Here is a 26,447-nt window from a genome sequence, read left to right on the forward strand (position 1 = left end):
TTTTGTTCATTACCGCCCCTTACCACCAAAAAAAAAAAAAAAAAAAAAAAAAATCGCACTACAATTCTGTTTATCATGACAGCAGAGACCAAGCCAGCCTGTGGATGCAATTTCAGAATATCCACCTGCTTCATCATTCAGTGCTTTCACTTTTTAGTATTCTCTTTTTTTCTACAGAAAACAGGTTTAAAATGAGGGGTTTTTTTCTTATTTTTACCAGTGTGCTCTCTAAGTGCTGTCATTTGCCAGCATTTTTCTAGTTCTTTATTCCTAGCATTAACCCAAAACTGAAATAATGGTAAAAGAACAAAAGTGAGTGTCTTGACGTTTGTAACCACTTATTTTTAACCCTGAGTCACAGCCTACTGCTGCCCATCTCATCAAGCGAGGATGGAGACACACAGGGGCGCTGGGTGCCAGGTTAGGAGCCATGACCAAAAACACCAGACTCGTGTTCCAGCAGTGGGAAAGTAACCTCAAACAGGTCACTCCAAGAGATTTACACTTCTTGTTATTAGTCACCATGACTAATCAGTTGCCAGCTTCAAATAATGAGCACATAAAAGCAACACAAGAACTTTATTGCCACAGAAGTTGCTCCACATGTAACAGCATCAGCAAAGCCTCCGCTCCTGTGGATTACTGTCCACAAGCCTAAGCAGCTCCATCCTCTCTCTGCTGCCTAACTAAACTTGCATGAAGATATGAGTATTAATTCACCTCAGGCCTACCTATTTTCACAAAATTTTAATTAAACACTGTTGAGACCTCAATCCCTTTGTAAATTCAGAAACCAGCCAAAAAATGACAAACTGAAAGAGAAGAAATCTTGATAAAGGCCTCTGACTAGAGAAGAGAGATCTCACAAGGAAAACTCGTTTTGGAGACAAAACCAAGGGCAATATCCCCACAATTCCATCAGCCAAGAACAAAATATGAAACAAGCAGGACCTGAAAAGCCTGATTTTGGCCACTTTCTTCCTTTTTTTTTTTTTTAAACAGGACCACTCCCTCAAAAGAAAAAAAAAAAAAGCATAAATATGGATGTATAGCTACACAACTGCAGTTGCCAGAGCACAAAACAACCCACCTCTCCTCTCCCTGGGGGACATGGAAACATTGGTAGAGAGAAGAAAAAATTGGAAGTATGGCACACATTTTTTTTTTAAACAGAGGAATAATAAATATAATTACAGGAGCGGAGCTGTCTCACAGTTTGTCACTGGGTTATCTGGGTAATTAAGGATGTGATGTCTGGGGTTAAGCTAATGCCACCGGCAGGATGGGGGAAGATGAAGCAGGTTTTAAATCACTGCCATCTGTAAATGGGCACGTTGTCTTACTATAGGACAAACTGTAATATAGAACTGCATGTATTTAACCAAAACAGTATACTATCAATCACTTATATGTGTAGATTTACAAAAAAAAGCTTAATCAAGAAAAGAACTAAACTTCCCACATGGCTGGGCCATCTGTGAGATAAGCTTACTGAATTCCCAACAGAAAAAAAAATACTCTCAACATTCTTGCTCGGCAAGTGGTGTCTGAGTTTAAACAAGAGTTCTCTCTTGTGTAAATTCTGAGATAAGAAACCAAACACCAATTTATAAACTTTCTGCTTCACCGTTACTGACACCTGGGCAATAACTGAGCCAGAAACCCACACGTGCATCCCCTCCTGGGAGGAGGAGCCCCCCAAATCTCATCTTACTCACCACTCAGATGGCAACATTTCATTAAACTTCTCCCTTTTTTATTTCTAGGTCATGTAGTTTACAAGGAGTTTTATTATGTTGGTGTAGAGTGACAAAAGTAAAATTTAAATACACAGTTATAAACAGGCAGCAATATTACAGAAAACAAGATATATACACTTTAATTGTCCTCTGTAATCACGCTTTAAAAGAAGGCAGAAAACCATTACATACGATTTGTCTACTGCATATGCTCAGTGCAATTACTAGCACATCTGCAAAATATAATTAAAAAGAGCAAGCTTGCAGATTTGTGCTATACTTTAAGCTCCTCCCCAGTAACTTACTTACAAAAATAATTTGCAACTGTACCACTCCTTGCAGCACTTCTCATAATCTTCCAATGGTGACATTTTTGAAGGCAAAAATATGTTTCCTTAGAAGTAAGGCTGATGTAAAACTATTACAAACTGGTACCACGTCTTTTAAAAAATAAAATGGAAGGCCACAGAAAGCAGTAAGAGCAAAAGGAGACATTTCACAAGTACATTAAAAGCAGGGGCAGATGAAGGGGTTACAGCGGATCAAGTAGGACGTGAGCTCCCAACGTGCCAGCAGCTTTGCAGGTAAGTGCCCGTGTGCCCACTTCTGCCTTCCCCCTCCGCCCACCCCTCCCATGCAGCGAGGGGGGAACACCCCAGTGAAACCCCTCCACAGGAACCGGCTCATCTGCCTGTGACCGCACAGACGTGCACAAGACGTTTGGAGCAGCAAAGGAACCACGGCCCTGCAGAGAAAGGGCTGCTTTGGTAGCGCGCCCAAAGCATCCTGCCCTGCACTGATCATGCCATCGTCCTTCAGCACACTGCCCATCAACTACAAAGTCAAAATTAAGTTAAAAAAACAGATTACACATCCAATGCTTACAAAAAGCAAGCCTGCAGCTCAAATGACTGCCTTTTTTTTAAAAAAAAAACAGTGAGTTGATTTACTGCCTCATCTTGAAATCCCTGACAAATAAGCAGTTCCACTGATTTCAATGTTTGCATAAATAGGGCCAGCTTGTCGCTTCCTATAGTCGAGGCTGAGTGAGGAAGTACTACCTGCACAGAAAATTCATCAGTGCAACATCGTAACACACAAATGCTTTTAGCATGAAACAACCTCTCAAAAGTATCAGGATGCTGCTTTTTCTTTCCGAAACCGAGGCCCTGCTTCTTTCAAACAAATCTCCTGTTACCGACACCAATCGGATTTTTAAAGCATTGATAGTTTTCAATAGCAAATGATTGTAACTTTACATTCAAGATACAGCACACTTTTTTCAGTGAATCTCAGTTTAAGATAGTCTATATTTAAATAATTTGTTTTACATATAAAAATACACATCTCTACCATAAATGAAGTCTTGTCTTTTTCTAAATGTCCTAGCCTTTTGGCCAACTGTCCTTGCTTTATAGAATCATAGAATGGTTTGGGCTGGAAGGGACCTCAAAGATCATCCAGTTCCAACCCCCCTGCCATCAGCAGGGACACCTTCCACTAGACCAGGTTGCTCAAAGCCTCATCCAGCCTGGTCTTAAACACTTCCAGGGCGGGGGAATCCACAGTTTCCTTTGGCAACCTGTTCCAGTGTCTGACCACCCTCACAGTGAAGAACTTCTTCCTAATATCTAATCTAAACCTGCCCTCTTTCAGTTTAGAGCCATTTCTCCTTGTTCTACCATTAACTGCCCTTAAGGTCTGGCTCATCTTAGGCACCTAAACCAAGGGAAGCATTCATCAAGAAAATTCTCCACAATCTGCTCAGAAAAGTATTTCCTCAACATACAGTCCTACAACACAACTAAAATGCAACTCAAAAAAAATGTATGTCTAAGTTTTAAAATGATTGTTCAAAAATAGCATACTTTACAAATTCATTTAATTTGCTGACTAAGAAATTCTTGAGATTCCAGCCAGCATCATAAATTTAACTTCCCCATTAAATCTCCGAGTTCTGTGCATCTCCAGGTAAGCTCGCTTTAATTTCAAATCCTTAACACTAGCAGAAGACTGGGGAAAAGCTTCCATTAATCAAATATTTATAGTTCAAATGCCAACACATCTGTTTATTTCCATGTGCTGTGACAGCACATACTTACTGAATGGCTGAACGTTTGAATATTGAGATGTCAACAGGTGAATTTCCCACTGCCCTGTGTTCAGATGCACCCTTCTCCAACAGCAGAGCTGAATTTGTTTCCTCAAGGGTAAGCCTAGCCTTAATTCTTAAAAGCACACAAAACAACACATCTAAAGATATTAATCAGAGAGGAGTTAGGAACTCAAACTTGTGCATTGTTCAATTTACCTTAAATTCGCTGAGCCACAAAGGAAAACCATTACCTCCCTACGCCGGCAAACATGTTGTGTCTAAGATATGGCTCCAAGAATGAGTGCAGAGAGATACACCCATTTCTCTCAACTGTTGTTTCAACCTGGTCAGAAGTTTCATAGCTCTGTCAGCATGACAGTGGCCTCTAACTGTTTAATTAGTAAATTAATAGTTAAGGCTGTTAATATGCATAGAATAAGGGCTACCATGGTGATGTGAAGTCTTGCAAGGAGACCTCACCAGCTTCCAGAATGGTTAGAGAACCTGGGTCTTTTTGTACTAAGCCAGGTAGATATATCCGTACTTTTAAAATTGTAATCATTTCTGTTCCAAAACTCATATCTATATTTAAACAAAAAACAAAAAACCAAAAAACAAACAGGTAAGTTACCTCACTGTCATGCAAAACATAAAATCATCGATTTCTTCATTAAAAACAAGGCAAAAATGCTCTCTCAGCTACCAGAATAAGCACCACCTGAACACAGCCTTGGTGAAACAAACCAAGGTAAACCCTCAGAGTAATGTGAAGGAAAAACAAACAAACAAACAAAAAACCCAAACACCTAATCCTGTGTGTGTAACTAGTGTTACTGCTTCCAAGAACTAGAAAACCTTAAGTCACAGCTATCTGGGAGCACTCACAGGAACAGTGGAAATTTCAAAATTCAGAATTTTCAAGAAGTAACTTTTTTTTAGGGAGACAAGTAATAACAGGACATAGCACACAACCCTCAGGCTCAGTTTTGCAGTCTTTCTGTCTAACGTCTATCATTTTTGGTAAAGAGATGCACAGAGTTAGGCAGAAATACCACATATTGAATATATGGGTAATTTTTCTTTTATAATGCAAGACATTCATTTTAATGATAAAAATAGGCATGACAAAGAAATATCTGCCACTGTCTCAGAGCCAATGTCTTCATAAGATATTTCAGAATAAATGTAGATAATAAAGATTTATTTGTGTGAGCATTCAAACATGTTTAGGTGAAAAAAAGGTTGTACCTGAATTTCACTACAAGCTTCACAAATACCTATTACTAAAACTGAACAATACATATGGTTCAGAATTTGCATTGGCACAATTTAAAACTGAAAACTTGAAAGAGCTCATTCTTTAAGAAAAACAATAATTTAAATTTAAAGTTTTGAGAGACGAGGTGTAATATAGATGAACAGAATATAGATGAATAGGAAGAAATACTGGAGAAAGAGAATAAAATTGTGTCTTTGCTGAGGTACGAACAGAAGGTTCCATAGTACAGGATTAACTCTTTCCATGGCAAATCCTTCACATATGAAAATCAAACCAAGATTCACTTACACATAATTCAAAATTTACATGTAATGAAGGCAAGGCAACAGTCAGAGTTATGGCCTGTCAAATATTTACCCCACTAACATTATCTACAGAAGCACTTTACCATTTTGTACACAGTGATTCCTTATGCACATTGAAAAGCTTTCAGTTAAAAAAGACATTATATACATATCTCTACACAATTCCAACAAACATACTCCATCTCCCAGTGGAATTCTTAAAGCAAGATACCTGAGGTTTCTCAATATCTTCAATTTCTCTATCACAAACCTAAATATACATTTCAGATTTTACAAAAAGACACCTCCCTGGAATATGTGCATTATCATTAAAAAAAAATTATAGCTTTAAGGAGCTGAAAATGACTGCCTCCAAATGAGAGACTTCATTTTCACTCTTGCACATTTAGGAACGTCCTTTCACCAAAGGGCATTCCAGTGCGGTGCAAGCCTTCAGCGCGGACACCACGGGATCTCTGTTGTCTTAGAGAAGTCAGGAACAGTACATCAGTAGGTTGTGGTACTTCCTCCAGCTAGTGAATATCTGAAGAGGAAAAGAAACACTTATTCATGGTGACTTTCAGAAGGGTGTTCTACAACAAGCAGCGACTAGAAGTTATTCCATTGTATGCTGTTGAAGTTCCAGCCTTTTTCCTTGTGGAATGACACCCACCACTGCTTGTCATGCTTCAAAGACAAAAGCCACGGAGCTGAACAACATGTAAAACACACCCTATGAGAGTATCAACGCTTTTCTAATGAACAGCAGCAACCTGTGTGTGCTCAGGCATGTTACTGAGGAGTATATGATGATGTAAGAATTCTGTACACTGGAGGCAACATTTTGCAACTCCAACTTTCCTACTTGGCGAGTACATCATTATCTTTCCAAAATATTACTGGGGCAGGAAACCTGTACTTCTTGGTCTAAGCAGATTCTTAAATCATCCAAAGAAAGAAGCACATGTTTTAATCATGTTAAGCTTTCAATAAACTTTATAAAACATCAGAGATCAAAACTGGAGGGGGAAGGTAAATGGATTCATTCAAGTTATTGTGCAGCTCTTCTGAGGGTCCCAACGATTTCATTCAGATAAACTTGGGAAATCCAGTTTCAACCAATTGTAAGGGGAATTAAAATCTCAGAAGCATGTTGTTGAAGAGCCACCTTCAGTAGTTAACTATCAAATTGAGAGGATATTGCAAGTGGATACAATAAATGACTTAATGATGTAAGACAGCATACTTCTTGTAGTAGTCAAACAAGAAGAAATTATCTTTTCAAAAGCTGACTAGCTCCAAAAATAGTTTTATCCATGAGGGATAACAACTAAGCCATGGAATGGTTCAAAATCCTTTTTAGGGGAGATCCTGCCATTCATTTCTTTCACTCATTTTCTGGAAGGAGTGGTAGTCATGATCACATACTAGCTGAGTATCATCCCTGGAATAAGAGAAAGTTCACCCAAATGTGACCCATCAACAAACATTCTTTATGAACATTTCTTTCTCTCCTTCAAAGAAAATGAAGTGCCTGCCCTTCACTGTTACAACAAGATATTATGACCAAGAACAGCAGGCCAATGAAGCAGAACAGAAGAAAAACAAAATGCTAAACAGGTCTATAAAGGGTTCTGAAGTCTATCTCCTAGGACAAAAATGATGACTGTTGCTATTGTGACAGAAGCAAGTAAGATCATCTACAGCATCCACAAAAGAAGTGCCCAGTGGAAAGCCTGTCTCCACATGGTCATTTTCAGCTGCAATTGCAGCATCAAAAGTCTTTGAGGTTCCCAGTTCCAGGAAGGCCTTCTCCCAGGCTGATAGAAATCTGACATAGAAATACTGGACTGATGAAAGACCAGGGTCAGTTTTGGAACCCCTAATGGAAACAAACTGAGATGGAAGCTCCAGAAATTCTTTCAAGCTTGCCAGGATCAAATGAAAGGAGAATGAGGACATCTGGCATCAAGGAGTGACCTTTTAGCACTAGAGATGCTGACTGGGCTTCATGCTTAACAGCCCAGAAAGCAAGAAACATGATTGCCTGCAGATTTCTTGGCATTAATTTTTACTTAATGACGAAGCATCAGCCTGGAAATCCTCTCCTTTAACTTCAGAAGTGTGAATTCTTAAACTTTACCAAGCTGTGGTTAGAGACAGTATAGGGGAGATGACCCTGCTCAGGGTGATCTTTCTCAAGGTAGCAGTCCACGATTAACCATTGCCATGGGTTTTTTCTAGTGCAACACAATCCAACCTGGATGGTGCAGATTCACAACAGTTGCAGACTACTTGATTCAAGGTTGCATTTAAAGCCTCCTCAAGCAGTAATTCTGAAATGTTTACCCCTGATCTTTTCTCGTGTAGCATTTAAAAGAACAGCAAATTGAGTGTTTGTTAAGCATGTGTTCCTAACCTAGGCAGTTAGAAAATCTCTTATGAAATTTGTCCTTTTGAAGTAATACAAAAAGTTGGCTTTGGAGTTGACACCCCCAAAGGCCATACCGAGTATCTTTAACGAATGAACAAGCAAGGAATCACTTACTGTGTGAATGAAAGAAACACAAACTAACTGAACAGTCCATTTTTCAAAGTGGGTAAAAGAAATTAAGAGTGACACAGAGCATCCTCTGCAACATACATCCAGACACTAAGAAAGCATGAACGTCCTGTACAAGAACTGCAAAGGCAAAAGGCTGTCCAGTCTCACTGACACACAGCATACACACCAAGAGGGTGTACATTCAACACAACGAACACATATATGGGCTATGACCTGAAACTAGAAATTAGAACTGCTGATGCGATTGGCTTTTTTTCCTACTAAGTAAACACAATTGTACAAAATACCAGCACAAGTGCTTTTTCCTCTATTATAAATGGAAATTAAATCTTTCCATTTAACACTAGTCAAATATTTTGTAGAGTCAGATCCATAATTTTCTCTAACCCTTAGTGAAATAGTTTCAATACCTCTGAAGCCTCTGCACCAGGTGTGACACCATGTCATCTGCAAAGCCCGGACAAGCCTCTTCAGCTAAATAAATAGCCTTTCTCAGTTCTTCTATGGAATCTGTGTTACCACCACACACTTCACTCTTCTCTTTCAACTGAAACAAAAACAGTAGGCGATATATTAGGAAGATATTCATAAATATTTCTATAAACAATATAATGCAAAAGCCTGTTAGGAAGTGACCGTCAGTGTCAAGAGCTGTTTTGTAGCATCCTCTTAAGCAGGACGGAATCAAAGTCATTTCTTAGGGGAAAAAAAACCTGGTGACAAAAATACTCCAGTTGGAAGCTGACTGTGCTTATGAGTGCTTCAGACCAAAGAGTTTGAATTGTTTACACAGAACTGAAAGAACACTGAAGTATTTTTGTACATATTTCTCTAAAAATTATTCAGTTAGTTTTAGAGTCATCTCTGAATGCGAGACCTACAGCCAGTCTGCCCTTATGCCATTACTGCCAGTAATGAAGAAAGCTGAGCTTGAACAAATGGAAAGTTTGAGTCACTTCCTTGGATATAGTGTTGGCATGCATTCACTTTTGGCCCTACTTAAGTACAGCACAGGGGACTGTCACATGGAATAAGCATGATCTCCAGAAAGCAGCAGAAAGCAGAATTCACAGATCAAGATGATTTTTAGTTCATACATTCTGGAGGGAACAAAGTGACAGTGAAGCTCTTCAGAGATGTCCAAGCACTAAAACAGCCTTCAAGGGCTTTCTGAAGTGGACTTTCAACAGCTGTCAGGAACTACAGCTCAAGAGTTGCCATCAGCATTGAGGAAAGGTTTTTCTTTAAAAAAGGAACCCGAGTCTTGCAAGGGAAAATATAAAGGAAATAATAATTGTTCTAGTTCCATATTTAGCACTGGCTTGTAAATATGTTAGGGCACCTCCTGAGAGCAACTCAGGTCTCAACAAAAAGAAATCAAGAGGACTCTGTGTGTACAACAGCTGGGGTACAACCACAGCAGTAAGAAGGCTTCTGCACTCTTCTTGGCTGCTGCTTATGCTCTTTTCATTACATCCAGGATGTTCAAGAGCGAGATCGTGCACACAAAGCATAGGTAACAAGAAGACACAAATGCCTTTTTTTCCCCAGCAATAACTAAACCTTTCTTAGTCTAAACTGGGAAGTCATACCTTGAGGACAAGATTACAGAAGTAGACAATAGTGGGAACATTGCAACAAAGGACACCTCCAGATAACCAGTCTTTAAAAAGAAACCCAGAATGAGTCACTGCATGTGGTATTCTGCCAGCATCCTCTGATAAAGCAAAAGAGACCACACCAGGGTGGTAGCTGGTCACTGAAGATCACAAAACTGACAAGCATGACAACTTTGTTCATTTTCCAGGTGTGTTTTAACTTCTGTTGTTGGGGGGGGGGGTTTCTTTTGTTTGGGGTTGGCTGTTTTGTTGTGGGTTTTTTATTTGTTTGGTTGGTTTTTTTCATTGCTTTGCTGAGGTGCACCAAGCTTCAGATTACGACCAGCAACACAGAGAGGCAGGGCCCCATAGATGAGCAAGCCACTTCAGCCAAGGTTCCTAAATTGTATCAGAGTTCAACTGAAACAGAAGGATGCAGAGCACAATCTTCCCCTGTAAGATTACTTAGGGACAGCAGTTCCTTTTTACATTTGTCTTCTGTGCCAAAAGCTTTGAAGCCTCCATGACAACGAAAAGCTCTGAATGGTCAGCTTTGTTCTTTTTGGAGGAGTTCCATGGAGTAAGTCACTAATGCAGCTAGCAATAATTCCTGAAGGTGCAGGTATCTATGGTTTGAATGCTAAACAAATGGAACACTGAAAATACAGCATAAGGCTTCCACCAGACAGCAGAGACAGTAGCCATGACCATAAGAAAAAGGAAACCCTGCAGTGAGGTTCTGGAACAGTTTGGAAAAGTTGTGGCTATCCACCAGAAGTTGCATAGAAGAAGAGTCTAAAGTATGAACCAAACAGCAGGTACCAGACCAAGAGTCTTCGCCCACAGCATGAAAAGGTACAACAAACAAGTGTGTGAGGAAAAGTTTTTCTGTAGCCTCTACGCACTACAGAGCTGAAAGTAAACAGCAATCTTAATAAGGACTGCAGTGATAAATGTCTGTGCTGCTGCAGCAGTGTGAGGGGACTCGTACACACACAGGGATCAGCAAGTGGCTATTAAGAGAGTGGCCTTGAAACTGAAAATGGGAAGCCAGAAAGGCAAAGAATGAGACAGCAACGTCAGCAATAGCACGGGAAGGAAGAACCCAGGGTGGAGATATCTAGAAGGCAGGTGATAAAGGGCACTGGTGGAGAGACAACGAAAAATAAAGGATAAAAACGGAGGCTGGAGCGTGGGGGACAGTGGATGCAGGACCTATATCATGCTTGGCATTGGAACAGGAGAAGGAAGACCTAAAGCAGATGCACAGTAACCAGAAAAATGTTTGGGAGAGGGAAGGGAAGTGAAACAAAATTTTCAGATGCAAGTAAGTGGGTAATACATGAAGAACTGCAATGGAAAATGCCAAGAAATTCCCTGTTTATAGTGTTTCTCCACTTTACACGGGAGAATGACAGACTGACTTAATACTGGAGTCTGAATAACCAATACAGAGGTCATCCCTTTAAAATTAGTTTAATTGATTTACTGCACTTAATGGGTAGCATGCAAAATTTGATGATAATCCTCTGAAACAGGACTTTATTTATAAGAACAAAATTAAGACAACATCCTTTTATTAGAAAAATTTCTCTAACTTTATTTCTGTAACAGTTACAGTGATTGAAATAATTTTTTCAATTAAAAGTATTCATATCAAAGCTAGAGTGAGCAGGGATGTTTTGTTTCTTAGAGTTCTATCAACTTTCTAAAATAACCATGTCTTCATAAATATCTGTCTTCCCCTTCATATGATTTTTTTTTAAAGTTGTTTTTAAGTATTTGGAAAAAACAAACCTAAAAAATATAAAATTCAGAATGGGAACAAAACAGAGTCTTCGACACTGAAATTAAAAAGTTAAGTTCTTGGTGATCTGATCCACAGCCATATATTGAAACACTAAAGACCTTAAAATTTGTAACAGATAAAATGACAGATAAAGAGATAAAGCAGTGTCAAAAAATGTAATGCTGCAATTCAAATATTTACGTATCTTTTTGTTTTTCTTGTTCATTGCTTTAGGCTTTAAAGTGCATATGAAGTACTGTTAGAAGCAAAACAAAGATCTCCAAAGCAGACATGCATGAAAGCAAAGGGTACAGCTAGAACTGTAATACACGGGTTTTAGAAACCTTTAGGTGTCATTCATCATATTTTTCTACTTTCAGAGACATAAGTCCTGGAATTGCTAAGTTTTAAAGCAATAACTTACCTCTGCAAATAAAGGGGATATAACTGTAGACAGGCATTGGGATAGAGGCCTCTTTGGGATATTCTTTTCCTTTAAAGAAAACAAAATTCTGACCAATTTTATTTCTGAAAAAAAGCATCCTCACAGTGTTCTGTTTCTAATTAAGAAATAAAAAAGTTCCAACATGCTATACTTATGAAAAATTTGTTTCTAGGTATATACAAATATGTAAAATGTTCTACAAGAGACTATTCAAAAGCACTGTGGAAAATGGAGGCTAAATTAAAATTTGAAGCTGCAGCACCTCAAATACCTGCAAGCTCAAAATTAAAACAAACACACAAACAAAAAAACCCCACAAAATCCTACTGAGCATGGGCTAAAACATCAACATGCTGATTTACTAGGTTCCCCTATTTACAAGGTTCCCTCCATATGACACAGTATTTTTCTTATATTTTTCCAGTTCTGATAAGAGCACACACATAGAATTTTCCAAGCCAGGGCAGCAAACCCTTGCCTCAGCCCAGCCACACAGGCTGCAGAAAATAAAGTAGAGCATCTCCTAAGCATCCTTATTCTGTTTTGTTTGGTTGGTTTTGGTTTGTTTTTTTGTTTGGTTGGTTTTTTCCCCCTCTTTTGGTCACATGCATATTCTATTCTTTGCTACATTGTGGTCTTTTTTCCTAAAAGACTAGAGTGCCTTCCTCAAAACCAAAGCCTAGCTTTGTAAGGTATTGATTTAAGCTTAGTTTACAGAAGGAAAATTTTAGAAATATTGCCTGGTCTTCCTCCAGTGGTAATATTTTACACACTACAGAAATATTTTAGCACATGTTTCACAAACCATAGAAAAAAGATACATTTAGAAAATATCCAAACTTCTAGACTTACTCAAAACATTTTGTGAAAGGTAACTGTAGAATTTTACCAAAAGTTCTGAAAGTTTTACAATTTAAATGTTTTTAAAGGTATAAAATAAAAATCACCCCACTAAATTATTAAAGCAAGAACTATGTCCTTGTATAACACAGTCAGTATTTTGAGCACCTTATTTCTTTGCAACTCTGAAGGCTGGGCTGCTCCATTCTCTAGATTCTTGGGGTCTTTTTCTCTTATTGTGAAGATCCACTCTTCTGAATCACTCCCACCTGAAGCCTGGCCATCTGGTTCACTTAAAGAGAGGGGGAAAAAAAAAAAGAAAAAGTTTTATTACCTACACATTATTGTCCATGTTCATTCAATATACATGCTAAACATAAAAACTACAATGAAGACCAAAATCAAGATTCTATTGTGCAAGCCAGTAAGTATAAAGACAAGTATGAAAAGTAATGTAACTTATATTCTGGGAAAATTAAAAAATGAAACCAAGATACTTCATTAAATTATAAATTAATTTCAAAAACAAAGAGAGGCTTTACAGATTGAAAACATTTTCCCAAGTTGTATGAACAAGTAACATGAAGTGTTTTATTACTATCTGAAAACTGGCTTTAGCAGAGTACCTCAAACCATTAGGGAAGTAGGAAAAAATTAGAAGACTTAAATCATCACTCTTTTGCCTAGAAAAACAGCTAAGACACTAGCTTAGATTACCTTTGAGAAAGAAAGTTCATCCCCAGACCATAAGCAAGGTAAATTTTGCACTCAAAAAAAAATTTGCTAAAATGTACTGATAGAGCATGGCTTTAACAAACTACATCCCCATAAATCAATCTTCTGCCTCATTTTTTTGTGGATGGCATAGTAATTTTTTCTATAACTCCTACTAAATTAAAAGAACAAAAATATTTATGCTGACACTACTCAGTCACTGCATTACTTTTCTCCTTTCACTACCATGAACATCCTCCTCTAAGTTCTTTCCTTTCTGATCTGTGAACTAAGAGTAATTTCCAAGAAAAGCACCATTTAAAAGGCCATTGTACAAAAAGTATTTAGCACAGCTCCTAAGATGAAAAGCTGTAAGTGACAGAACATAGGAATACATGGGCTAAAAATAACTACTTGGCTCCTATATTTACAAAGGATATTTTACAAACTCATCCAACTTACTTATCAGAGTCATCAGAACTGGAGTCGTCATGACCTTGTTCAGACTTCCATCTCTTGTGCCTATCAATAAGGTCAGTCAGGTAGGAAGTTTTCTTTGAGTTTCGTAAAATAAATTTGTGTTTTAAGAGCTCTTTTGCAGTAGGTCTCTTAAAAAAAAAAAAAAAAAAAATAAATTTTTTTACTGCATTTGAGAGTGTTAAGTGACCCACTATAAAAAGATTAAGAAATTCAGACTTCAGTCTTGACACAAATGAGATTTCAGATATACACATTACTTAAAAAAAAATAAAAATGCTGTTGAATACACTGCCCCATATTAAAAAAGCTGAGCTGCACTTATTCACATAATTCATGTAAACCAGTCAAGTTCTCTACCATAGACTGACAAACAGATGAAACTCACAAAGCTTGGGTCCTTGTTTAAGCAGGCCTCAACAAATTCCTTGAGAGATTTACTGAAGTTTCCTTCTAGCGTTGGTGGATTGTTCTTAGGAATGAGGAACAAAACCTTCATTGGATGCAATTCTGAATGAGGTGGCTCTCCTTTTGCAAGTTCTATGGCTGTTATGCCTAATGACCAGATATCTGCCTGTAAGAAACAACGTTTCTAAGATTAGCTTGGAGAAAGACAAGAATCAGTGTTGCTTGCAAAGGCAGGTTTTAAGCCTTTAGTGCAAATAATTTCATACTTAATTGTTTTTTTTATTGTCATGGTCTGGTTTACATGGTTAACCACATCAAATAAAGTACACAGAGTTCCTTAGTTGTTTTTACTCTACAGCATAAAGCAGTTCTACTTACTAGGTTTTAAAACTTTTTGAAATCAATACTATTGCACTGGTAGTTATAACTTATCTTGAAACACAAATATTTTTAAAAAGTAATGGCAGAATTGTTATAAACTAGCATTTTATCCACCATATTCAAGTATACTATGTAAATATGATGCAACACTCAAATACTGGCATAAAGGAGAAACGTTATAACATGCACAAGATTTTTTCCACAACAAGCATCAGCTAGTATAATCATCAGAAATTTAATACATGAGAATATAATTTTCCTGGGGTTTAACTCTCTTATATATCATTACATATCATTCTTATTCACAGACTAGAGAAACACAGTCCAGAACAGTACCATTATGTTCTCTAACAATGAACACTGTTTAAGATTCAGCTGAACAGGGTGCTGGGTCATCATGTCTTGGCTTTTGCCAAGAGGTTGGACCAGATGATCCTTGAGGTCCCTTACAACCTGGTATTCTGTGATTTTTTAACTTCTCAAACCCAAGATTTCATCCAGTTAAGTATTTGTTCCAAGCAGCTTCTGAAATATTGACAGCACTTTTCTACCTGATCTGTTTTGTAGAGCTTCTCCTTTGAGCCATGCCTTGTAGGCCAAGGAGGTCTGATGTAAAACAAACTTAAGTCATGAACATGCAAAGTGCAGATCTAAAGGCTCACTTCCAGGTTAGAGGGACAAATCAAGCAACGCAGCAGAGACCAGTGCCAGATTCGCTACCATTTAATTGCACTGATTAGTTGGATTCACTTTGTTACTGGATGCCACAATACACATATTGGGTTTCCAGGGAAGATTATTTAAATATAGTTGTTTAATAGGTTTCTGACATCAAAATGTGCTACTCTAGATTTCTAGAGTCTCTCTAGATCTAAACCCTACTGCCAAATGTGCATGAAGTAATGCACCATAATTCACTATGTTCTGCTGAAAGAACAGACCTAAAAGTCAAAAGAATGTATTAATAAACCCAGGTGAAGGAAAAAAAAAATAAAAAAAATAAAAAAATCACAGAAACGTCTGTTCCAAAGGACAAGATATTAATTTAAATAAATAAATAAATAAGAACATTTATGTTTTGTTTTTTCTGTTTCTTTTGAAGTGAAAGCAGAATAAAGACTTATTCTCAGGAAACAAGAAAGATCTGTAGTAAGCTGTCTAGTTTTATTCTCAAACAGAGCAATAGGTGCTGTAAACACCTACTTCATCGTACTGGATAGAGCAGAGATTTAATTTATCACTACTGTCCTTACCAAGTGTCCCTCTACTCCCTGTGTCTCTGCTCACCTGATACGCTAGGTTATCGCTGACTAACTCACACAGGACTACAGGCTGATAGCTGCAACATATGCACCCATTCCACTGTCACAGCTACATTGCCTCAGTAAAGACAAGCTCCTTCCTTGTTCAGACACTATTCTATTGTCAAGAGCTTAGTTACTTAATTTTGCAAATATGGAAAACAAAAAGCAACCCTGAGTCAATTAGCATACCATCCAATTTATGAAATGAGGTTCTGTTAACCCGTGTTACAGAACTGCCATCTCACACCGAGCACAGAGGATAACAAGTATATGAGCTCTTGAGTTTCTTTTATCTTAATAACAGCATTATCAGCTAAGCTCTCCTCAAGTCTAAGTATAATTGTAAGTAACTTCCTTCTAGCAGGAAAGCTTTTCTTGCTTCTGAAAGAAAACTGTCACCTGCAAAGATAAGTCTTCATGTTAACAACTGAGCATTATTATTTCTAATTTAATCTGAATTTCAGTTTCTCGAGAGGAATGTGTTAAAGCCATGTAAATGGATTTTCTTCTGCCAGACTTCCAGTCACAGATGTAGCATATGTATATCTAAGTATAAAAGTCAAATTTATATGTGTATGTGTGCGTAGATATCCACACGCACACACACACACATATATATAAATACTTTCTTTCTTTCTTCCCCCTCATGTATTTTTAACTTTCTACTGCTAGTGACTTTCCTCCACAAAAAAGAATGAGGAAGTCCAACAAACCAGGGCTGCACACTGAAGTCTTTGAAGTCCAAGACAGGTTTTGAAAGCCCATTTCTGTTGAAAACTTCAAGAATAAATCCCCTCAAATCCTCTGGAACTGTAACCTCTCCTTTCACAGACAAGAAAGGATCTCAAACAGGGATATGAATACTGATTGCATGCGTATCCAGCTAGGCATTTCTATGATGCGCTTCTCTGTGACAACGAACATCCAGAACAGGCACAACTCAGTCCTCCAAGTGGGGAGGGAGAAGCGTGACCTTAAGAAGTGATGATACTATATCCTTACAAAGTTTTACCACATGTTATGAGTTTTAGTTTCAAATCTTGAACAAAAATGATTCTTCCATATTGAGAATCAGCAAATCACTAATAACTACTATTTATTGCAGTACTGATGGAAGCTTTTCCTCTTCATTTGAGCTTCCATTTGACTTTGAAGCTCTTGTAAATCAAAGAAAACAGGCTATGTGTAAGAGAAAAACATTTTAAAATGAAATATTTATTTTTCTATTAGAAGTTAAATAGTAGAAAGGATAGAGAACTAGATATGGGAAAACTGAAGCAGATAAGAAGAGATGCTGACTTTCAGATGAAGAAAAGAATCAAAACAGGAGGAAGAAGTAAAAACTATTACCAAAATAACAGAAATTAGAAAGAAGGGAAAGATCCTGTAAGGACATTATATCAAAGAACAAATAGCCTGGAGAGAAGGAAGTAAATGGTATGGGAGAAGATAAATAAAAAAAGAAAAGACATTTTAAAAACAAATGGTAGCTTTAATATAATGATTATAGTCATGTTTTGACATTTCACTATTTTTCCCCATGTCTGACAGTTTCTTTAGCTGCTAGATTTTATCAACCTTGGGGATTATTTGAACTTTAAGAATAAACTACAAGGGAAAATGAAAAATAAAGTTGAAATTTTGTTATCAAGTATGCCTCTCAGATTAGCTACTGATCACATTAAAATGCAAACGTTATAGCTAACTTACTCTCTCACACAAGCCATCTGGAAATCTTATGTTCTCAAATATATCAGTCTGAATAATTATTTACAAAAGTCTGACAGAAGCTGTTGAAATTTTAGTATCTTTGTCAAAAATCACATACCCTGATTATTTTTTAGGCAATAAAGACAATTGCTGGAATGTCTTGTAAATATACCTTGCAATATATGGTCCAAGAAAGAACAATAGGAATTATCTTAAGGATACAAGACAGTTTGGGAATAGGACTGAATAAAGCAGGAAAAAAAAAGCAGGAATGGAGTGTCCCAATTCTGTATGGCAGCTAAAGAATACAAAGCTCACATATACATAAAGCAGTCCAAAATCTTGGACAATCTTGAGAGCACAGTGTTAGGAACATAAATTGGGACTTGGTTTGACATTGTTGAGTTTCACATATTTTAAAAGAAAAATATACAAAATGTAAGCATTTGTCAAATCTTGAACTAAAGCAGCATTTTTCAAAAATGCAGGCTTTTTTTTTTTTTTTCTATGAAAAAACCTGCTTCTCTACCTTAACAAAAGATAAAAGATACTATATACTTACATTTCCATAACATACATTTGGGAAAATATATTGATTACATTTGAAATTATATTCAAAGTCACCAGCTTCTGTTAAGTATTCATTACTTTAACACAATTGTAAGAGACATTAACATGAACTTTAAAATATTATAAAGTGATGCAAAGACAATAAAGATACACTGTTCTAACCAAAAGCATTTTAAGTGCTTCACACAAGGAAATTCCTCAGAAGGTTCTCTCTTCAATTCTAGAAGCTGGGTTTGACAGGATGGTTAACTCAGAAGCGTATCTGAATTCAGAGGAGGTGTCTTAATATCTTAACTATATCTTAATATCTGAAACAGCTTAAAGTAGAAATCAGTATACTGGAATAACAGTTCTTGCACGAGTTACGTTGATAATACAGCCATAATATTAAGACAAGCAATAATAGTGCTGAATCAACAGGAGACCTTAAGCTTTATAGCAATAACTAGCCATGTTAGACCTCAGAATGCACCTGCCTTCCTTTAGCATAGTTAGGATTTTTATGTTGTAACTTAGATTGTGCTTTGCCTTGCACAGTTGTGCTATTTCAGCAGCCAGCATAGGCAAAGACATCAATCCCATCAGAAAAGGAGCAATAAACAATTTAACAGTTGGTGTGAGGCATGCAGTGAGTGAGGAAAGAAGCAGATGAACCCTGTGAAAGAAGCAGGTGAACTGTGCCCCAGGTAGTGTTATGGAGCACTTCCAGGTTTTTACTGGGAACCCACCAGCATGTGGGGAGTAAGAGGATTTGACAGAGCGAAGAACAAAACTGGGCAATGCAGCAACTGCATAATGGAGATTGTTTGCACCTCACTGGGACTATGCTATGGAAAAGGCAGTCCTGCCTAACACCTCTCAAGCACAGCCAGCTTATGGAAGGAAAATGAGGTTAGCTTTGGATGTCTGTGTTCTCACATATGCGCAAGACCCATGAGACCATCTTAAAATAAACAGGTCTTCTGCAGCACCAGCAACACTATCGTCTGTACAATTTAGTCTGGTCTGTAAGTGCCAAAAGGCTCACAGACACAAATAATTATCTCTAGTTCATTTAAAGCTTGAGCTCTGGCCTTCTAGGGAACTGACTAAGTATTCAAAATCTTTGTGTGTCCACATGACACTGTAGACTGAATCAGCTGGAATTCAAAACCCGAGGACTTAGTCATGCTCTGTCCAAGTGAAAATCATTCCCAAAAGCCAAATCTCATAAAAACCTCAACCACCAACACCCCACCCCCCAAAAAAAACCCTAAATAAATAAACAAAACAAAAACCACCACCCACAAAAAAAAAAAAAAATGCTTACTCAACCTTCAAATTGGGAATTTGGGGTCATGTAAGCTTCTAGAGGTTCTACAGAGCTCTGCTTTTAAATAGCCTCTCTACAGAAAGATATCAATTAGAGAAGGATACAATACTGCAAACAATCTAGGCCAGAGTCACTATGGGCGAGTTCCTTACATGGATGAGGGTGGAAAGAAACAAGTCAATCTGTTTCACTGCATGGAGATGTGACCAATCAACAAATGTCTACAAGGGGATCAGAGGAGATGGGCAAGAAAGATGAGCTCAGGGAAGAACATAAAGAATGACTGCTAATTATCAGAAAGCAAGCTGATCTTATCTCTACACAACTGGGACTCAAGGGTGACCTTTATTTCAGATATACAGCTGCACCAGTGGGTCATCAGGTTGTGCAAATAGTCTTCCCTGATGTAACTGGTAGAGCAATGTCTTACTGAGCTAGCCAGGCCAGCATGAGGGAGGGGAAGGGAAGGGCAGCAAGGAGGTGTGTATGTAGTTCAGCCTAACAGAAGTATAAAACTGAGTAACCATCAAAATGAACTTTGAAAGGAGCAATGGGCTTGAGCTGGCTTCAGTGCATGTATTCCTTCCCAGCAACTAGGGATACCCAGTGCCATGCTGGTGAGTACATGGAGACCAGTAATGGGAATCACATTTCTATTGTGATCCAACTGTATATTACAATTGATATATTGTGTTTGTGTTGTGATTTCAGTACACTGCTGTACCACTCTGCTAAATCAAGATCCAATTTAATGAAAATATCTGCAAATAAGTAAATTTTAGGTTAAACATTAAGACCTCCCTGTAAGGAATATCTAAAAGAACATGGTCAGAGAGTAGCATGGACCTATGCAGCACATTCTTCCACAAATCAGTAACACCATTTTCAAACAATACTTTCACACCCACCATTACTCAACAGTGTTGTCAACTATTTTTTTTCTAAAAACAAGTGGAAGCATACTAACATTTTGTATATATTTGCTCTCTTCTACTTTTAAACAGCCATCAAAAATACTCATCAATAGAGCGGGATAAAAAGTGACAGGATGTACTTGTCAATATTGTAATATTTCTTGCCATCTGGATGGGCTTAATACACTAGGAAACTTGAGGTTTGGATACAAATTAGCAAAGCTTCTTTCCCCGACAACAGCTTTTAGCTGCTAGGTATCATCTAAACACACACCTGTCTAGACACAGCCAAAGTTATTAGCTACATTCTGAAGACCAACCTACGTAATTCATGCTAAAAAAGGAAGGGACTTTGGCTAATGCCTTGAAATACCTCACCTTTGAATCATAAGCCGACTGCTTTATTACTTCAGGTGCCATCCAAAATGGTGTTCCCACAAAGGTATTCCTCTTGATCTGTGTATCTGTTAGTTGTCCTGCTACTCCAAAATCTGCTAGTTTTACTTCTCCTTGTTCAGACAGCAATACATTAGCAGCTGGAATACAGAAGAGGAAACAGCGGAAATGAAGACATTTGACACTGGAAGGGTGTTCATTCACATTGCATGAGCTCTTCTAATATTGTTACAAATAAAAAACAATTTACCTTTAATATCTCTGTGGATTTTCTTTTCTGAATGCAGGTAATCAAGTCCTTTGAGTATCTCCCTCAATATTGTAGCAATCTGGGTTTCATCAAGTGAGCCGGGTTCTAACTAGGAGACAGAAGAAATGCTTTTATATATGTATGTGCATAAACATAAAGGAGAGACAGAGAGACCAGAAATAACACTGTGACTATAAAAAGACTATAAAACTCCTTCTGTCACACCTCAAAATTTCCAATTTGCTAACTTTGTAACATGAGATACAACCCAGAATATTCTTTAAAAAAAAAAATACATAGTTCTAAACTAACTGGCCTGGCCTCATGAACAACAGGCAAAGAAATACTTAATTTATCTAAAACACTTTTAATAGTTTATTAAAGGCTCCCTAAAGACACAGTTTCAGGTTAATGCTTTGTGGTCAGGTCATAGATACATACACTGTGTTTGAAAGCACCTACATTGTAATCTGATTATTAACAATACACTGAACTTAGATGTGCAACTCCACAGGCCCTCTACAGACCCCAGTCCCAAAGTCTGGGAAAGAAACTATGGTATATTGGGTACCACATCAATCTCATATCCTATTACTATATGCAGCAAGGGATTTTGTGAAGCTCTCTAAAACACAGCTCAAACTGCTAGGCTGACAGAGCATTGCATATTTTAGAAGTTAACTTTTTTCATATAAAACTGAAGGTATAAACCTGCAAATTGTTAGAATTAAAGGTTCCAAGTAATTTAATTCTTATGAGAAGAAACAGCAGTGGAAGAAGATCTTAGAACTCTCTACAACTGATACAAATTCTAAAAGGGAGCATGCCAACAGCCCTAAAGGGACAGAGGAAAGGTCACTACCCAGAGAGGCTTCTTAACCAGTAAGAGCCTTTTTTGCAGAAACACTGCAACTTTGTGGACAGCAATTAATATTGGAAATATTCCAGTATAGTTTACTCCACAACAGCAGTCACTGAAACACAATCAAAAAGCTCTATCTCTGAAGCTTAATTATGTGAGAAAGAAAGCATTTCAGATAAAAATTAAAATATTACATCCCTCAGAAATCCTCAGCTAATAGGTAGGAAGAGAGGTAATATTTCATGTAACGCAAACAAATTTGTTTTACCTTTGCAGCTCTACTTCCAATGTTTTTTGCTTTTCTTTAGCATTGACAATATACATGGTAGTGCCACTCCCTGAAACCCACCAAGACATCCTCAAGGTTTTGACCAGCCAGGCTGCGAGCGCCAGTTCAAGACTCGACAACACGATACAGCACATCTAATGGGGGAAAACCTCTTTTGTCAGAGGTTAGCTCACCTTAGTGAGGAGGAAGGTAGTGGAAAGAGACTAAGGCTGAGAATATTAGCACTTGTACCTCAGCCACAAACCTAAACTATACTCCAAGTCGAACAACAACACACATGTAATTGCATTAAATGTACTTGCTCTTGTGAGGAATGATTTTCAAAAGAGCCAGTGCATATTCAAGTACAGAGAACACCAGGTTAACATGGCACATATACACTTCAAACATGGAATTCAAGATTCCCATCCAGACTTGCCTCAAGTACAGAAACATGATAAAGTGTGCCAGTTGTCCTACCAGATTCCAGTTGAGAATCTTAATGTGCTTGTTGGAACTAGGAGAACATGCAGCAGAACATAAACTGAAAATGAATGAAGTATACTGCGTATACACTTAAATGATTATTTCATTTCTGTGGCACAATTTCTTCAACAACATTGCAGGATGTGACCAAAGACTTTGTACTACTTCTAGGCAACACACTTAGGGAATAAACACGTGGTCATCACACAACTGAAACGTGTGTGATGAAAAAAAAGACAAGAAAATACAGTAACATCTGTTTTCTTTCTGCTCTTTTATACCTTTTTGAAGCATGAAGAAAGTAGGAATTTATGAAAGCAAACTCAGTTTCTAATTGTTCTTCTCTCAGGAAATAACTGTAGCAAAAATAAATAAACTTTTTTCAGCATATCTTTATCACAGAATCACAGAATGTTGGGGATTGGAAGGAACCTCAAAAGATCATCTAGTCCAATCCCCCTGCCGGAGCAGGAACCTAAATGACATCACACAGGAAGGCATCCAGGCGGGTCTTGAATGTCTCCAGAGAAGGAGACTCCACAGCCTCCCTGGGCAGCCTGTCCCAGTGCTCTGGCACCCTCACCATAAAGAAGTTTCTTCTCAAGTTTAAGCAGAACCTCCTGTGCTCCAGCTTATACCCATTGTCCCTTGTCCTACCATTGGGCATCACTGAGAAGAGCCTGGCTCCCTCCTCATGACATTCGCCCTTAGCATATTTATAAACATTAATGAGGTCTCCCCTCAGTCTCCTCTTCTCCAAGCTAAAGAGACCCTTATCAATTTCTATACAACTACAGAACTCCTTCTAACAGGATGGGGAAACTAAAGGTATAAATGGGTTCCAAAAGGTGATTACAATTAAAATATGGCAGCACAACTGCAGGGAGTCTGCATGTACTACCACCTCACATCTTCTGGATGTCACCATCAGAATCCCTATACACAGGCCTTTTTCCTTTCTCTCTTTCCTCAAGCATTTATTAAATGCCCCAGTTGAGAACAGCAAACTATGCCACAGAGACTCGGTCTCAATTGGTATGACAATTTTCACATGTTTAAAACATCCATTTTTATTTCTATAATAGTTTTTGTTTTGTTTGGGTTTTTTTAATAGCTAAAGCCAATTGCCAGCATCCAGTCATGGAAAACACAGTCTGCACTGAACCTTTAGAATTATGACTCAAAACTGGGTAATTTTTTGTTATTGTATCTGGCATACTTAATCTGGTCTTTCAACTGTCTCTAAAAAAATCACACTTTATTAAGCAGATCTTCTTGCAGAATTAGATACAAAAATCTTTGCCGGAAGAGAAACGGAACTGATACAGTTCACTAAATTTACAAGATTCTATGGTATATTTACACATGACATGCAAACACAGAAAATATCTCACAGAATCATGGAATATCTCAAGTTGGAAGGGGCCCACAAGGATCACCAAGTCCAACTCCCTGCTCCTCTCAGGACTACCTAAAACTAAACCATATGACTAAGACTGTAGTCCAGATGCTCCTTGAACTCTGACAGGCTTGGTGCCATGACCACTTCCCTGGGAGCCTGTTCCAGTGACCAAGCACCCTCTCAGTGAAGAATCTTTTCTTAATGCCCAATCTGAACTTCCCCTGATGCAGCTTCATTCCATTTCCTCGTGCCCTATTTCTGGTCACCAGAGAGATGAGATCAGCACCTTCCCCTCCCCTACTCCCCTTGAGGAAGTATTGTAGCCTGCAATGACGTCAACCCTTACCCTTCTCCAAGCCCAACAAACCAAGTGACCTCAGCTGCTCCTCCTAAGTCTTGCCCTCAAGGCCTTTCACATCTTGGTCACCCTCCTCTGGACACACTCTAATAGGATGATGTCCTCCTGGAATTGAGGTGTCCGAAACTGCACACAGTACTCGAGGTGGGGCCACACCCTCAACTGGCCAGCTATGCTGTGCTTGATGCACCCCAGGACGCGGTTGGCCCTTTTGGCTGTTGACTCATATTAGATTTGCCATCAACCCAAACCCCAGATCCCTTTCTGTGGAGCTGCCCTTCAGCCTCTCATCCCCCAATTTGTATGTATAACCAGGATTACCCCGTCCCAGGTGGAAAATTCAGCACTTGTTTAATTTCATACGGTTGGTGATTGCCCAGCTCTCTAGTCTATCCAGATCTCTCTGTAAGGCCTCTCTACCTTTGCAGGAGTCCACAGCTCCTCCTATTTCTTTGCTATATATTTTTTTTTTTAATACCAGCCTAAATTGTGTTTCTATCTCTACTTAGACTTCAGTGAGACTTCAAAAAGGGAAACTTGTTTGTTTGGGGGTGGTGGTATTAAGGAAGAGACTTCAAAATGTATGCACTAGGAGGAGCTGGGGTGGCACAATTAAGAGACAGAAAAAGCAATTTTCAGTCACTAGTGTTCCGTGGTTGACTGAAGATTAGCATTCTAAGATGTTTATATCCTGCTTCCAATATTATGTTGTTTAGTTTCCTTCCATCTATACAAATAAACAGCCTTGCCTCATGGAAAAGAACATTTTCCTGGCATTGAAAAGTACTTTTTCTCCCATACTGGACGCAAACATTGTCATAGCCAAATGACATTTCATAGTTTCAAGAATTATAATACAGGAAAATAATTATGTAAGGTACAATTCCAAAATCATACATAATTTACTTACTAGATCAAGAGCAGAGCCTCCACCCAGGTATTCCATTATTATCCATAATTTTGTATCCTGCAAAACAAAAATGATAATGAAATGTATTAAGTTTAAAAAAAAATAAATTATTAAGTTAGTGGGACTTGTTCAATTCTTTTTGCTGAAGAAAGAATCTACAGTTTTGAAACACCACTAACATTTATCTGTTCCTCCAAAATATCTTTGGGTTATTCTTTAAGATACAGTATTTTTTGTCCCATCTGATAAGGAATTAATTTGGTCTGTCACAAGCTATTTACACAGTTGTGTGTGTTCAAGTAATTTTTAATTTTGTTCCTCTAAATTAACAAGAGGAAAGCTACTTCACATTTACCAATGGCTAAGAGCACAGACATCAGATGTTCATTACTTCCAAATAACTGATGCATACTCTTAATGTCACACTCAAGTTCATTTCATGGTACCTCTTTTTTGTACCTATACTAATACTACTAGAATACAGACAGTGTTCAAGAAAGAAAACTTCTCTTTATTATGGAGACGATTATACTGGGTACTATTGAAAGGCATTTGAAGAACAATGCAATCATCAGGCACAGTCAGTGTGGGTTCACAAAGGGAAAGTCCTGTGTAACTAATTCTGTACCCTTCTACGATAAGGTCACCCAGCTACTGGGTGAAGGGAAGGTGGGGGATGTAGTTTTTCTGGATTTCAGTAAGGCTTTTGATACTGTCCCTCACAGCATCCTCCTGTGGGATGAGCGGGTTCATGGTGCACAGGGTCATGAAGGTCCTTCAACTGTCTGAAGGGCAGAGCTCAAAGGGTTGTAGTGAATGGGGCTACATGGCTACATCTGGCTGTCAACCAGTCACCAGTGGTGTTCCTCAGGGTTCAGTTCTGGGGACAGTTCTGTTCCAACATATTTATCAACAATCTGGATGCAGGAGTTGAACGCACCATTTGCAAGTTTGCTGATGATACTAAACTGAAAGGTGCTGCTGATCTCTTGAGGCCTTGCAGGAAATCTAGATAGACTGGAGCACTGGGCTGAGATTAATGTCAAATTCTGCACCTCAGACAGAGTAACGCTGGGCACAAGTATAAATT

The 26,447-nt window shown here is 38.1% G+C and overlaps 1 protein-coding gene across 1 annotated transcript; it reads right to left on the reverse strand.

Moving 5' to 3' along the window:
* Window positions 1-5,253: 5,253 nt before the first annotated feature.
* On the reverse strand, window positions 5,254-25,414 carry STK24 (serine/threonine kinase 24). The gene is made up of 9 exons (XM_010174429.1): window positions 25,358-25,414; window positions 21,072-21,180; window positions 20,804-20,961; window positions 14,215-14,400; window positions 13,812-13,957; window positions 12,804-12,927; window positions 11,775-11,843; window positions 8,374-8,510; window positions 5,254-5,941 (listed from the first exon to the last, which is right to left on the reverse strand). The coding sequence occupies exons 1-9, from the start codon at window positions 25,391-25,393 to the stop codon at window positions 5,905-5,907; spliced, it is 1,002 nt and encodes a 333-aa protein (XP_010172731.1). The 5' UTR covers window positions 25,394-25,414; the 3' UTR covers window positions 5,254-5,904.
* Between the last annotated feature and the right edge of the window lie 1,033 nt (window positions 25,415-26,447).

The sequence above is a fragment of the Antrostomus carolinensis genome, unplaced genomic scaffold (genome assembly GCF_000700745.2).
Source record: "Antrostomus carolinensis isolate BGI_N321 unplaced genomic scaffold, ASM70074v2 scaffold14898, whole genome shotgun sequence".
In the NCBI taxonomy this organism is placed as follows: Eukaryota; Metazoa; Chordata; class Aves; order Caprimulgiformes; family Caprimulgidae; genus Antrostomus; species Antrostomus carolinensis.

Bases quoted from the DNA above. Each gene is read 5' to 3' on its own strand.
- STK24 (XM_010174429.1), bottom strand. From the start codon at position 25,393: ATGGAATACCTGGGTGGAGGCTCTGCTCTTGATCTA. The intron at 21,181-25,357 runs GTAAGTAAATTA...TCTGTCTCCTAG, and splicing joins GAGGCTCTGCTCTTGATCTA to TTAGAACCCGGCTCACTTGA. The intron at 14,401-20,803 runs GTGAGGTATTTC...TGTTTCTTACAG, and splicing joins AGTCGGCTTATGATTCAAAG to GCAGATATCTGGTCATTAGG.